Source organism: Dipodomys merriami, unplaced genomic scaffold (assembly GCF_024711535.1).
Source record: "Dipodomys merriami isolate MVZ:Mamm:240054 unplaced genomic scaffold, mDipMer1.0.p SCAF_59, whole genome shotgun sequence".
Lineage (NCBI taxonomy): Eukaryota > Metazoa > Chordata > Mammalia > Rodentia > Heteromyidae > Dipodomys > Dipodomys merriami.
The window spans coordinates 6199404-6215204 of NW_027206168.1; the positions used below are offsets into that span (position 1 = coordinate 6199404).

General features: G+C 48.0%; 1 protein-coding gene across 1 annotated transcript in view; it reads right to left on the bottom strand.

Moving 5' to 3' along the window:
• Slc13a5 (solute carrier family 13 member 5) overlaps nucleotides 1-11083 on the bottom strand; it is a 33444-nt gene extending 22361 nt beyond the window's left edge. The window contains exons 1-5 of the mRNA XM_070001729.1: nucleotides 10895-11083; nucleotides 10495-10661; nucleotides 1353-1481; nucleotides 957-1093; nucleotides 207-373 (exon numbers count right to left, since the gene is read on the bottom strand). Coding sequence (XP_069857830.1) covers nucleotides 207-373; nucleotides 957-1093; nucleotides 1353-1481; nucleotides 10495-10596 — 535 coding nt within the window. The 5' untranslated portion in view covers nucleotides 10597-10661; nucleotides 10895-11083. The remainder of the gene's footprint in view (nucleotides 1-206; nucleotides 374-956; nucleotides 1094-1352; nucleotides 1482-10494; nucleotides 10662-10894) is intronic.
• Nucleotides 11084-15801: the final 4718 nt, after the last annotated feature.

Here is a 15801-nt window from a genome sequence, read left to right on the forward strand (position 1 = left end):
CTCCAGAGTAGCTAGGATTACAGATGTGAGCCACAGGTGCCTGGATCAATGATAGCATTTTCAAAACTGGTGACAACAGTACTTTGTAAACATTGTTCTCTGCCTGTTTAAGAAAAGACTACAAGAGTCAGGGAGGGAAAAGAAAACAGACAAAACATTTGACCAGCCACAGAGACAAAAGCTGTGCCTAAGGCCTGGCAACTCACTGCCTCTGCCCCTTTCCTCCATCTCGGTTGGCTTCTCTAAGGCTGCAGTTGTCATTTCCATCTGCCTCAGCATGGCCTCTAAAATGGGCACCATCATGGCTGTGGTTGCCGTGTTGCTGATCCACATAGACAGGAAGGCTGTGACACCCATGAAGCCCATCATCAGACTGTGAAGAGGGAGGAAAGGGAGAGTTAGAGCGTACCCCCTCCTCACAACTGCCTCATTTCCTCAGAACAACTGGGAGCCAGGCCTACCCCTTGCAAGTTCAAGATGAGGGTTTCCAATTGGCAATTACAGTTTGCTTGTGTTTTATGGTTCCAGTTCTAGAGGATTAAACTTGGGGCTTAGGCACTGTCCATTAGCCTTTCACTCAAGGCAGGCATTCTAGCAGTTGAACAGTAGCTCTACTTGAAGCTTTTTACGTGGTTAATTGGAAATAATCTCACAGACTTGCCTGCCTGGTCTGGTTCTGGACACCAATCCTCAGATATCAGCCTTCTAAGTTGCTAGGATTACAGGCATGAGCCTGTATACAATTCTTTCCAGACAGTCTCCTCCACATGCAGAAAACCTCCACCCACTGTGGCTGTCCACCTACTGTTCCCTTGGACACCTGGGCCTGCCAACTTAGCCTGAAACGTACCCACCCTAGGACCAGCCCTGCTCCCTGCGGGTGGCCTAGCGGGTGTCATAAGCTCTCAGCCCTGAGGCCACACAGAGCCACATGGCCAAAGAAAAGGCATAATTACCGTGTGGGCCTGGCTCCCACTATGAGCAATGTTTTCAGAGCAATCCTCTTGTGCAGATTCCAGCGCTCCACAGCCACGGCCACAATCATACTGCCCACGAACAACATGTTGGTGTCTGTCATATACTGGACACACACCTGCATGGCAGCAGGAAGGCCCGATCAGCATGCGCCCGGTTCCACTCAAGGCCCTGGAGATTGGCAAGCTGACCACATGCTGATTTCAAGAACAGCCTGGAGTTGGCTATGTCATACCCAGAAGAATCTACTAGTGGGGCTTGTGTGACCACCTTCATAGGAAGCTGGGACACTCAGGGAGGGGCCTGAAGAAGGAACAGGTGCTCCTAGGAGACCCAGAAGTCACCTCCTCCCCTCCCCATGCCTCGGGTCTGCTCACCTGCTTGGAGCCCATTATCTTCAGGAGTGGAAAGAGCAAGGCAGGCAAGAGAGAGGTGATGGCCATGGGGATGACGTCCGTGCACCAGTAGATGGCCATGAGGAGGATGACATAGGCACATCTGACAGCCTGCAGACACAAGCCCCTTTGTCACATCACAGGAGGGCAGCCAGGATAGTTTGCCACTAGAGCAAACCAGGCTCAAGCCATCTAGGAGGGCCAACAATCAGTCACAAGACTCCGGTTCCCACTCCCAACTTTCCTCTCCCTCCCTTTCCCAGCTCTGTGGTCCCAGGTAACTTCTTGTATCTTCCAAACCTTGAATTAAGTCACCTGTAAAAAGAAGAAGGGAAGAGGAAAGGGGAGAGAAGGAAAGGGGGAAAAAAAGAAAAGAAGGAAAAGGAAAAGGAGGAGGAGGAAGAAGAAGAAGAAAAGGAGGGAAACAATAAAATGCCACTTTTGAGTGAGCTACTCTGAAAATTATGCAAAAACACTTTGCAGCTAGGTGCCGTGGCTCACACCTGTAATCCTAGCTACTTAAGGAGGCTGAGATCTGAGGATCATGGTTCAAAGCCAGCTCAGGCAGGAAAGTCTGTGAGAATCTTAACTTCAATGAACCACCAGAAAACTGGAAGTGGTGCTGTGGCTCAAGTGGTAGAGCACTCATATTGAGCTGAAGAGCTCAGGGACGGTGCTCAGGCCCAGAATTCAAGCCCTATGACTGACCAAAAAAAAAAAAAAAAAAACACACTTTGCAAAGAACTACAATTCTAGCCAGGCACTGGTGGCTCACACCTGTAATCTTAGCTATTCCAAAGGCTAACATAGGAGGATTGAGACAGCCTCTTACCTCCAATTAACTAGCAAAATGCTAGACGTGGAGATATGCTCAAGTGATAGATTGCCAACCTTGAGCAGAAAAGAAAGGGGTGGGGAGGGGGGGGAGAAATGCCACTTTCAGCCAGGAATAGGGATATATGCTACATGCTTGCAATCCCAGCCTTCAGGAAGATGAGACAAAAGGATGGCAAGTTCACTGCCAATCTGAGCTACACATCAAGTTCTAGGCCAGCTTAGAATATATCGTGAGACCCTGTCCCAGAAGGAAAAACCAGGCACTGGTGGCTCAAGCTTGGGAGTCTGGAGATCAAAGGACCAAAGTTCTAAGCCAGCCCAAACAGGAAAGCCCATGAGATATCCCATACCAACCAAACAGCTAGAAATGGAGGTTAACAGTTCAAGTGATAGAATATCAGTCTTGAATAAAAAAAACTAAGAGACAGCACCTGGGCCCCTACATTTTCAAGCCCCAGCCTCAATATGGACATGCATACATACCCCCCCCAACACACACACAAAGAAAGCACTATTCCTCTTCCTTTTACAAACAGAATACAGTCTTTTCTATGATCTCTTTCAACCCTGTCTCCTTTTCTCCACTCTGCCATAGTCACTTCTTCCTACAGTTACAAGAGTGTCACTCTGGCTGTCTGGAAAGCTGCAAGTCTTCTGTAAGACAGACTGACCATACCACTTCTTTGCTTGCAGCTGTAGGAGTGAGTATGCTTTCCTCTCTGAAGCATGTCCTCAGACTCTTCATACCTAGACCTTATTTCTTTCTCAGAGGGCTGCTCAAACTCTCTCCATCCCCATAACCAACTCAGACAGAAAATCACCACCACTGAGTGGTACTATGGTTTTCTCGCTTTATTTGGGTGCACCTATGCCCAGTGGTTTTGCCAGTATCTCTCCAGCCACAAAAGGCTCTAGCTTTTACTTGAATTTGATCCTGTGTGAACTGTCTGTTCTTATCACTTAGCCATCAAAGTCTTAGCTCTGGAGTGAGACCGAGCTGGTCTTCTAAGGAAGTCCCTGGTTCTTTAACCATTGTGACACTTGGGATAGATTAACAAGTTACCTCGGCCCTCAATCTTGTCACCTATTAAGATGTGGAAAATATTTAGAGATAAACAGCTTGTGTTTCCTCTCATATGCAGAAGCCAGATCTAAAATACACAAGGACATGATAAATTGCACAGGACTCTAGGCATTCCCACACAGAGACACCAAAAGAGGATACTCTTAGGAGAGGAACACAACAAGGCCTATGTGCATCTGATCATACAAAATAATATTTATCAAAATGAACTCCAGGAAGTGGATAGAAGAGGGTGCTTTTGTTTCTGTTTTTGTCTTTTTTGTTCATTTGTTCGTCTGTGGGAGGGCAAAGGAGGCAAAGAAATGGAGGGAGAGGGGATGGGAATGTGGCTTAGTGGTAGAGTGCTTGCCTTGCATGCATGAAGCCCTGAGTTTCAACTCCCCATTACCACATACACAGAAAAAGCTGGAGGTGACACTGTGACTCAAGTGATAGAGTACTAGTTTTGAGCAAAAGAAACTCAGGGACAGTGCATAGGTCCTGAGTCAAGCCCCAGCACTGGCAAAAAAAGAAAAAAGAAATGGAGAGTCAAAGGGTGAAAAAATGCAACAGTGGTACTCACTGGACACTATGTTGAAATGAACTGTACAACTTTTGGGTGAAGGTAGGAGGGGAAAACTGGGAGAGATCAAGGAAAGGAGTGACATTGTCCAAAAAGAAGTGTACTCCTATACCTGACTTATGAAATTGTAACCCCTCTGTACATCACCTTTCTAGTAACAATTTAAATTTTCTTTCTTTCTTTTATGTCAGTTGTGAGGCTTGAACTCTGGGCCTGGGTGCTGTCCCTGAGCTTTTCAGCTCAAGGCTAGCACTCTACCACTTGAACCACAGTGCCACTTCCGGTTTTTTGAGTGGTTTATTGGAGATAAGAGTCTTGTGGACGTTCCTTGCCTGGGCTGGCTTTGAACCGTGATCCTCAGATCTCAGCCTTCTGAGTAGCTAGGATTACAGGCATGAGCCACCAGAACCCAGCATGTGGTTCCTATCAACTTCCCAATTATCATGTTTAAATATATTCACTCAAGTCTGAGTCTGGATTAGCCTTATAACTAATCAAAGGTTATTGAGCCATGTGTGTTTGATCTTTTTTATCTGTTTTATTTTTGTGCTAGGACTGCCTGATGCTCTTCTTTTCCACTCAAGGCTAGTGCTCTACCATTTGAGCCATATCCCCACTTCTGGCTTTTTGCTGGTTAAGTGGACAACAGGGTTTCATGGATTTGTCTGCCAAGGCTGGCTTCAAATTGGTATGGTCTTGAATCATGATCCTCAGATGGTTGCCTCCTGAGTAGCTAAGATTACAGGCACGAGCCACAGGAGCCTGGCTGGGATCCATTTTTAGACACTCAGGCACAGGTTTACAAAAACTAGGCAATTTTCTATCTTAGTCTCATTATTCCCCTAAGGCATGGCTTCTCATTTAATATCTAGAAGAAAACAGAGGGCCTTGGAAAGAATTCATTTTTGAACAGTTGATTCAAAGTACAGTCATAGTGATTTTTTCCAGCCTTATTTCAATGGTCCTAAGGTTCCCAATCCAATTTAACTTTTTATATATTTTCTAACTCCCCTGTCACCTTACCTTTACTATCCTGCCTCAGAGGACCATAATTTTAGACCAGATACCTGCACCAGGCCCCCCCAAAAAAGACAAGAATCAAACAAGAGTCACTCATGCTAAGGTTCCCTGTCACCATACCCAATGTGAGTTGTTATCTGGTCTTCTGGAGAAATTAGGAAAAAACATTAAGAATCACATTGTCTAAACAGACCAGCTTCAATCCCAATCACAATGAGGATCTTCCTGCTTTAGTTCTTATGAAACAGTATCCCTGAAGTTAACCAGTTATTTTTCCATTTTTCTGGCTCCATGTCCCCACCTTAAAAGGAATGCCTCCTCTAAATGACCAATTCATTTTGGTTTTTTTTTGTTTTATTTTCCTGCCCTTTTGTCTATAAACTTATTCTATTCAGATTATTGAAATAATTATGGGAACTAAATAGCAGGATATGTTGCTGAAATCTAGAGCCAAAAGTAAAGCCAAGAAATAGAGTTCAAGTGGTAGAGTGCCAACCTTGAAGGAAGGAAGGAGAGAAGGAAGGAAAAAAGAAGAGACAGAGAAAGAGAGAGAAGAAGGAAGGAGGGAAGGAAGGAGAGAGGGAGGGAAGGAAGGAGAGAAGCAAAGAAGGGAGGGAGGAAAGAAGAAGAGAAGGAGGGAGGGAGGAAGGAAGGAGGAAGGAAGGAAGGAAGGAAGGAAGGAGTGAAGGAAGGAAGGAAGGAAGGAAGGAAGGAAGGAAGGAAGGAAAGAAAGAAAACAGGCAGACAGAGAACCATTTGCCAGGCTCTTGTGGCTCATATCTGTAATCTAGCTACTCAGGAGGATTGTGTTTCATAGCCAGCCTGGGCAGGAAAGTCCATGAGCCTCTCATCTCTCATTTACTTCTAGCGAAAGGCTAGAAGTAGAGCTGTAGCTCAAGTGGTAGAGCACTAGCCTTGAGCTAAAGGACAGCACTCTGGACCTGACTTCAAGCCCAAGTACCTGAATTCAAACTCTTGTAATGGCACAACTAAATAAAGCCAATGAAGACCTTCACATTTGTAGAGAATTTTTATGCTGATAACCCCCCAAGGCCGTTGCTCAGACTGTATCTTCTCGTGCCTGAATCCTAGTAACTGTCTTCTAATTTGATCTTTTGCTTCCATCCTCCCAAGTCAACTTCGCTCTTTCTATTCTGCAAATCTGATCACACCACCCCTAATTTAAGAATCCTGCCATTGGGCTGGGAAGGTGGCTCAGTGGTAGAGTGCTTGCCTTGCATGTATGAGGCCCTGGGCTCAATTCCTCAGCACCACATAAGCAGAAAAAGCTGGAAGTGGTGCTGTGGTCCAAGTGGTATAGAGTGCTAACCTTGAGCTGAAGAGCTCAGGGACAATGCCCAGGCCCAGAATGCAGGCCCCACCACCGACAAAAAAAGAAGAAGGAAGGAAGGAAGGAAGGAAGGAAGGAAGGAAAGAAGGAAGGAAGCAAGGAAGCAAGGAAAGAAGAAAAGAAGGAAGGAAAGGAAGGAAGGAAGGAGGGAAGAATGCTGCCATTGCCTTTAGGACCAAATTCATTGCCTTTGCAGTAGTTGCAAGACCCTGTGCCATAGACCAGACTCTGCTGGCCCCTGCAGCCCAGTGCCCTTGGCCCACTCCCACCCAGGGTCCCAGTGGCTCCAAAGTACTTCCCTGTCACAGTCTCCTCTTACCTAGCCTGGGAGGTAAGCCTTGGCTCAGAGTCCTCTTTGTTTTCCTCCCTTTCCTCCCAGTCTGGTCTGTGACTGTCCTCAGAGTGCCCCAGCTATGAACACAATGAATTGTCACTGTTTCCTGGACTGTCTCCCTCCACCACCACTGCCAGTGTGCCACCAGAGGGTACGAATAGTATTTGTAGAATCTCCTGTCCTTGGCATCCAGCATAGTCCCAACATACAGCCAGCACTTAACAATCAGCTGTCCAGGTGCTGGTGGTCTGATTGCAGTTCAAAGCCAGCGTGAGCAGAAAACTCTGTGAGACTCTAATCTCCAATTAACCACCAGAAACCTGGAAGTAAAGCTGAGGCTCAAAGTGGTAGAGCACCAGCCTTGAGTGAAAGAGCTCATATACAAGCCCCAAGTTCAAGCCCCACGATTGACAAAAAATAAAGATGAAAAAATCAGCTGGCATTGTCTGAGTTCAGCTGAGAAAACCATTCCTGGTCACTAGCCCCTGGCCCTGTTTATCACCACCATAGAGAACGCATAAGACAGTACGACATGGGGCTGGGTGTTGGTGGCTCATGCCTGTAATCCTAGCTACTCAGGAGGCTGAGATCTGAGGATCACAGTTCAAAGCTAGCCCAGGCAGGAAACTCCATGAAACTCTTACCTCCAATAAACTACTCAGAAAACCAGAAGTGGCTCTGTGGCTTGAGTGAACACTAGCCTTGAGCTGAAGAGCTCAGAGACAGCACCCAGGCCCAGAGTTCAAGCCCCACAACTGACAAAAAAAAGTGTGACAAGTGGACATTCTTCACCAGCCAATGGTTCATGTCTGAAACCCTAGGTACTCTCAGGGGGATAAGATATGAAGGTGGTTGTTTGAAGCTAACCCAGCAGAAAAGTCACAAGACTCTTGTTTCCAAATAATCAGCAAAAAGCCAGAAGTGAAGCTGTGATTCAAATGGTAGAGCACCAGCTTTGAGTGGAAAAAGCTGTAAGAGAATACCCAGGCCCCAAGTTCAAGCCCCAGTACAGGCACACACGCATATAAAAAAGAGACTTTGCTATTCCCCCCCACTCCTCAACATCTTTCCTTTGAAAAATGGCATAGAAGCTTCAGCTTTGTGCTTTGTTCCTGGATAATTATAATCTGGTTGTTCCCATCCCATAATAGGCCTGTTCAGCTTTCTTCTTCCTCATCTATGAACAGTTCTTACCTACAAACCTTCTGAGGACAGAGAGAAACTTTTCCTTCTACCCCTAGGATGGCTGCTGGCACAAAGTCGCTGATCAGCTGATGGGAAGGGGGAGATCCCCTCCAGGGAATAAGAGTGCACTGGAGAGAATTTTTAAATAGTACTACTGAAAAATCAATCTGTGTCTATGCAATAATGTCATTGATAAGTTACCTTTCCTGCTTCCATCCTTAGCCCTGCTCTGAGCTAATTCATGTGATAGTCTATAATTTGAAGATTTTGAGGAACTCACAAAGTCTTCAGCAACTTTTTTTGTTGTTGCTGGTCGTGGGGCTTGAACTCTGGGCCTGGGAGCTGTCCCTGAGCTCTATCACTTTGAACCACAACGCCACTTCTGATTTTCTGAGCAGCTAATTGGAGACAGGCGTGAGCCACTGGCACCCAGCTATCAGCAACTTTTAAATAAAAATTAGGCAGCCTGCTGCTGCTGGTGGCTCAAACCTGTCATCCTAGGCATTCAGGAGGCTAAGATCTGAGGGTCACAGTTCAAAACCAGCCCAGCAGAGAAGTCATAAGACTCTTCAATTAACCAGAAAAAAAATCCAGAAAGGGAGCTGTGGCTCAAGTGGTAGAGTACCAGCCTTAAAGAGGGGAGAAGCTGAGCAAGAACATGAGGCCCTGAGTTCAAGCCCCAGTATTGGCACACACACACACACACACACACACACACACACATTTACAATTTAAGAAAATAAATAACACAATGAATTTATCACTTATTCTATTTTAATGATTTTAAGAGAAAGAGAGAACTAGAGATTGGGTAGTAAAGGTTAAGCGAGATGAGGCCAGATCACAAGTAGGATAGATGGAGGTAAAGAAAAACGTCTGGGTGGGCACTGGTGGCTCATGCCTGTAATCCTAACTACTCAGGAGGCTGAATTCTGAGGACCATGGTTCAAAGCCAGCCTGGGCACGAAAGTCCATGAGACTCTTATCACCAATAAACCACCAGAAAGCTGGAAGTGGCTCTGTGGCTCAACTGGTAAAGTGCTCACCTTGAACTGAAGAGCTCAGGCCCAGAGTTCAAGCCCATGACCAACAAAAAAAAAAAAGGAAAAAAAAGAAAAGAAAAGAATCCTGGAGAGGCATGGCCAGGACAGTATGGAGGGTAGGCAGTGTCCTTAAACTCCCATCCTTGGTGACAATGACAAACTGGCTGCCACATTCCAGTTGACTTCCCTGACTCTGCTGTACACCTCTGGATTTTCCTTCTCCATGCAAGGAGTTTAGGAGACTGGGAGATCTTCAGTACTGACCAAAACAGAAGCACAAGGGGGACGGGGAAACCCAGAAAGTTAAGGACCAGGGTCCTTAACTACTCTGAACTCTGGGGGAAAGTGCTGGAGCATTGTCTCTGGGAAGACTCTCATTGGATCTTCTCTTCCTTCTCTTGACCCTCATCATTCCCAGGGAAGCTTAATAATCTGGGTTGGTAACCTAGTTCTTGTGTGTACACATACACATGTGTGTCAGGGAAAGAGCAGGGGTCTCAGTTACACTGGGAGCAGAAAGGTCAACCAAATGACTTTAATGATTACAAGGTACATTGTTCCCTGCCAGGGGAGCTGAAATCACAGCTCTCACCTGGCTCCCTCCCAATGATAGGACAGATTCAAATCTCAGGGTGATGAAGAAGCACCCCCACTGGACCTGCTGGGAACTCTGCTCAGCTCAGCTCATCAGAGAACCCCTCCCATCCCCAAGTCTCAACCCATGTACAGATCATCCCATGTATAGATTAGAGAGCCTGGGTCCTGGCAAGAATCCTGAGACTGTGTGAATGGTAAGGTCTGGTCATCTCAAAGGCTGGCTTCCTGGCATGCCAGTGTAGCCCTCTCTTGCAGGACTGCTCTCAGAATGTCCCCTTCAAGGGTTTCTCTGTTCCCCAAACCTGCCTGGGGAAAGGAGGTATGAGATGAGGTTTCCTGTCTGGGTGGAGGGTGAAAGAGGTTGAACCCAGGAGCGAGCAAAGAGCAGCCAGCAGCCACAAAAGACTTCAAAGGCTCAGGCCTTGCCAAACTGGCTGTATACAGCACAGCACAGTCCAGGCCAGAGTGCCCAGTCTGCCCCAGCCCAGCAGCCAAAGCCATTCATTCTCTCCTCCCTCCCAGGAGCCAGGAGGCCAGGGCATGGCAAGCCAGGATCTTGCCACCCAAGGCGTGAGCTCTGGGAACATGTACCATCTCCCGTCAGCGGGCAGCTCAGATCCAGCCACACCAGCCTTTCAGCCCGACACAGGATTAGAATCCTGAGTTTGAATTCTTATGTGCTTCTGCTCATTTCTGAGTTGGAAAGAAAGGAGGATTCTAGCTGGAGACACTGAGACTCAGGATCGCCACAGGTGATCACCTTTCCCTGCCGGTCCCTGACTGGTGTGGGAGGCGGGCACGGGGAAGAGGCCGAGTCAGAGCTTGATCTGTGCCTGGGGTCTGAGTGGTCACGCTCGGGGCACACGTCTAGATCTCCGTGCTTGCCAGGACCGTTCTTACATGCTGAGACTGTGAGCCCCAGGACAGTGCACCCCGCACCCCGGGATTCCCAGCCAGGCCCGCAGCCGCGGGGTGTGCAGGACCCCCGCGGGAGCCGTCCCACCGCGCATCCGTGCGTTCCTGCTCCACGCCCGTTACTGGACATTGAGGACCCGTTACTGGACGTCGTGGGGCGCCAGGGTTCCACCCGGCCGTCCTGAGCGCGACTGACCTTTCCTGGGACCACCAAGATGAGTGGCAGCAGCAGGATGGGGGTGCAGAACAAGATCAGCACGGTCTTCAGCTTGCACACGTACTTCAGCAATGAGGGCATCGCGCCGCGGGGAGGAGACCAGAGCCAGGGACGAGTGGCCCTCGGCTAAGGACGCCGACTCTGGGCTTAAGAAAGAGCCGCGGGGTTGGGGGAGGGAGGGCGGCGACAGCTCCGCCCCCCCTCGGGGCGCCCTCCCGGTCCGGGGCGGGGCCACCCTCGGGGGTCGGCGGGGGCCTAGCTCCCGGCCGGGGGGGAGGCGACCGCCCGTGCTGGTCCTCAGTCCCGGACCTTGGGTCCCTCCAGCCCGGGACTCCTCCATCCCGCCAGCTTGGGCGCGCCGCCCCTACGGCCTCTGCACCTGCTCTTCCCCGGCCCCGACGGGGTCACCGGCGTCCACCGGCGTCCTCCGAGTCTCTGCGCTCTCTGCACTGTCTCTCCTCTTCCACCCCTTTCTACCCAGACCCCGGGTGAGCGGGGGCGATGGACGCCGCTGCGCCCCCCGCACCGCGTCCGCCCATACCGCCGGCTCCGCCGACTTCCACTCACGCGCTGGGCGCGCGCGATCGGCGGGCCGGGGCGGGCCGGGGGGGCGGGGGAGGCCGAGGGAGGGGAGAGGCCACCGGCCAGCGCAGCCCGGACGGCTTCCGCCCTCCCGCGGACACCCACCGGGGCAGCCCTAAAGCTTCTTTACGGAGGAAATGGGGTCCTGGAGGGGAGGGGACGCAACCGAGGCCACCCTGGAGGGACCACCGTTCCCGCCCGCTGTCCGCCTGTCCAGGGACACTGGGGACCGAAGGGAGCAAAGACTCTGCCACAGCGCCACTCCGCACTTCTTCCTGCAGCATGGCCTCGTCCCTCCCTACCCCCCAGTGGTCCTCAGAACCTTGACCGCAGCGGACGCTTGGCCGCTCACGCCTGCAATCCTCGCTGCTCTGGACGCGGGGATCTGAGCATTGCCCAGGCAGTCAAATCCAGGAGACTTAGTGCCTCCAATGAACCAACCAAAAGCTGGAAGCAGAGATGTGGCTCAAGTGAAAAAAACACAAAAACATTACATTGCTGCTGTATTTTACAGGTTCAGAGTTACTTATTTTTATGCCTGGAACAATCCAGATAACTACCTATTGTTCATATTAGATATAGGTAATGTAGAAATGAATTAAAGTGCTGATCTTATAGACATTGCATACATAAATAACACACCACAGAAGTGACTTGTGAGTCTACAGATAGTCCCAGTCTCCCCACCCCACCTCAACAGAGAGGAACTACTGTAATTATATGTGCCTCAGCCCCTAAAACCTAGCACAAGGCAAATCAATCACAGCCTGTAAAGTGTCCCCAAGGACATTCTCCCACTCCTCCCAGGCAGTTTCTACCTTTATGCATTCCTGTAACCCTGAATCACCCTCTCCCCTTTGCCCAAGACCCCCTTGGCACAATTTGTGTCTACACATTCATTGATATGATTTTTATTTAATGTTGGTCTTATGCCAAGCCAGTAGTTTTATGGTACCTGATCCAGAGTGTGAACTTCAAGCATTTCCTCTGGGATTTTTTTTTCTCTTTTGTCAGTCTCAGGGTTTAAACTCTGGGCCTGGGCGCTGTCCCTCAACTCTTCAGCTCAAGGCAAGCACTCTACCACTTGAGCCACAGTGCCACTTCTGGTTTTCTAGTGGTTAATTGGAGATAAGAGTCTCACAGACTTTCCTGCCTGGGCTGGCTTTGAACTGTGATCCTCAGAATTCAGCCTCCAGAGTACTAGGATTACAGGCATGAGCCACCAGCACCGGGCTCCTCAGGGATATATAGATGAACACCAGTAAACCAACTCAGGACACAAGACAACTGCTTTCAAGGAGGTGTGATATAGCCAGGTGCTGGTGGCTCATGTGTATAATCCTAGACAGTCTGGAGCTGAGATTTTAGGATCACAGGCCAGTGTACCACAGGAAAGTCAAGACTCTTATCTCCAATTAACTACCATAAAGACATAAGTGGAACTGTTGCTCAAGTGATAGAATACTCACCTTGAGCAAAAAGGCCAAGTAAGAATGTGAGGCCCAGAGTTTAAGCCCTAGTTCCCCCCCCACACACACACACACCAATGATAAGATCATTAGTTATTAGCATGAGGGAAATAAAAGGACGGATTGACAGGACCTAGAAAAAGAACCTCTCTTGTATAGAAACAATGAGGTAAAAGCAACAGGACAATCCAATGCCTATTCCACTGCAGATCAGTCAGGTTTTAAAAATGTAGATATTTTTCTTTCACTGAATGAGCTGAAGACATATAATATGAGAAAGTTGGATCATGATTTCTAAGTTATTTTTTTATGAGTTTTTCCCCCAGTCCTGGGGCTTGAATTCAGTGCCTGGGTACTGTCCCTGAGCTTCTTTTGCTTAAGGCTAGCACTCTACCACTAAGCCACATTCCCAGCCCCCATATGAGTTATTTATTCCACTAGAGTTAAGCACTTTACTTCAATTTATGCCTGTACCACGATTTGCTGAAAGACTGCTCTGCCTACTCCAACTGCATAATTTAGCCACATCTTACTGTGCATTATAGTGAATGAGGTAATGAAAGTAGTATGTTAATTTATATCTTGCATTGATAACATAAAATGTATGTATGTATGTATGTATGAATTTATATATGTATGTATGATTGATAGATAGATAGATAGATAGATAGACAGATAGATAGAGAGTGATATTGTTGGCCTGGACTACAATCCTCCAGATCCTATCCTCTTATATAATAAGGCTTATAGACCCATTTGCATCTTGCTATAAAATATGTAAGGTATATTGTGTCTTTGGGTCTAGAGGGTTCAGGAACCTATCAAGCTGATCTCTGTAGTTGATTTCTTAGCTTTTAAAAAAGTATTCTCAAAGGAAGAATTCAAACATTGGAATGATTTTTTTTTTTTTTTTTTGTCAGTTGTGGGGCTTGAACTCTGGGCCTGGGCCCTGTCCCTCAGCTCTTCAGCTCAAGGTGAGTGCTCTACCACTTGAGCCACAGTGCCACTTCTGGTTTTCTGAGTGGTTAATTGGAGATAAGAGTCTCACGTCTTTTCCTGCCCAGGTCATCTTTGAACCGTGATGCTCAGAATTCAGCCTCCTGAGTAGCTAAGATTACAGGCATGAGCCACTGGCACCCGGCTGGAAAGAATTTTTGAACATGAAAATAAATTGTATTTTAAAATAAAATAAAAAATTTCAGAGACGAGAGAGCAGGCCATGGATGAACAAACAGGATGGTGTGTTTTGCTGCTGGTGATTCACTTTGGATAGCCTGGCTTGTGGTCAGGTGATCCGCCTGGAAGAATCAGCTGATTCTGTGTTTGTCTCAAAACGTGTTGTCAATTAAGTCTGCAGCCCCAGGGCTTCCCTTGTTGAGAAAGTCACTGAGATCCACTTGCTTCAACCAACCTTGTGCTGGAGGATACAATCAGACACAACAGCCACCCTATGTCCCAGACAGAGGAGGGAAAGCAATTCAACCCCTTGGTAATTATCTGTGGCACCAGTCTGAGTTCTTCAGGTCTTACACACTATGTGCACCAGGCTGGAGTCCTGAAGAGGGAAGGGGGAAAAAAAGGAAGGAAGAGAGGGAAAGGAAAAGGAATGGGGAAGGGAGCAATTCCTGTATTTCATAGTAAAAAAGATTTTAAACTATATTCATCAGGAATGGTTTTCTAACTGGGAGAGAATGAGGGAAGGGGTGACATTGCCCACAAAGAAATGTACTTATTACCTGACTTATGTAAGTGTAATCCCTTTGTATATTATTACAGTAACAAAAGAAATTTTAAAAATTTAAAAAGAGTAGTTTTCTAGGCCAGGTGCCAGTGGCTCATGCCTATAATCTTAGCTATTGAGGAGGTTGAGATCTGAGGATCACAGTTTGAAGCTAGTTGGGGCAGAAAAGTTCATGAGACTCTTTATCTCCATTTAACCACCAAAAAGCTGGAAGTGAAGCTGTGGCTTAAAGAGGTAGAACTTTTGCCTTGAGCAAAAAAGCCAAGCAAAAACACAAAACCCTGAGAACAAGTCGTAGAACTGGCGCAAGAAAAAAGCAATTCTTTTAAAAAGATGGTTCTCTACCACATCTCTCCCCAACCCAGACACACCTGGAGAAATCTTCGATGGCCCCCACACTCCCTGGTGTCTTTCCCACCTGAGAACTCTTTGTGGGCAGCCAGGAGTGGGGTAGGCTCCCCACTGATGCTCCTCCGGACTATTCCCTGCCCAGGACGTAGGTGATGTCTTATACCAGCAAATGACAATACTGCTAGGCTACCAAGTGAGGAAGCCAATCCAGTAATTATCCATATGTGAGGTGGGGCCTCTGCCAGGGACTGTAGACCACCATCTTCAGGTCTGTCTGTTCTGCCATAGGGAGGCCTCAGCTTCTTCCACCAGGGTAGATTCAGAACTCATTGACGTGTGATTGGAGAATTGCCTATTAGTGTTCTCCATGCTGCCCTCTTCATTGATTTCCACTGAGATCTGCTACTGACACAAAGTGCTCACATGCACGCGCGCGCACACACACGCACACACGCACAGACACCACAGCACAATGGCAGATGCCATGCAGTGTGCACACTTGGCTGCAATGTCCCACTCAGGAACTCTGTAGTAGAAGCTGTAGAAGAGAGACATGTCACCAGGTACTGGTGGCTCACACCTGTAATCCTAGTTACTCAGGAGGCTGAGAAATGAGAATTGTAGTTCAGAGTCAACCCACTAAGAAAAGTCCATGAGACTCTTATGTCCATTTAGCCAAAAAAAAAATCCAGAAGTAGACTGTAGCTCAAGTGGTAGAGTGCCAGCTAAGGAGAGTGCCTGAGTTCAAGCCCCAGTTCATGCACAGAGATGGAGGTGGAGGGGGGAGAGGGAGAGGCCAAAGTCCTTAGTTCCTTCTGGCTTGATCTTGAATAATAAAGTAAGGTCATAGAGGGTTAAAAAGATGGCTATGTAGCCAATAATGACAGTGGCATCACTGATGTTGCAGATCGGCAGGAAGCATTTATTAATGAGCACAGTAACAGCCAAGATGCCCTTGCTTCCACTGCTCTAGGAGCAGCTGTGTGGCCACCAAGGCAGCGGTGAGGCTGAGGCCCTGCAAGTGGGCACTGCCTCATGGTCTCAATGCTCAGCATGCCCATGCCCATGCTAGGAATTCCACTGACCTTCTGGGGAGATCTGCTGCCTGCACCCCATCCGGCTGCACTCCAGCACTAACTCCAT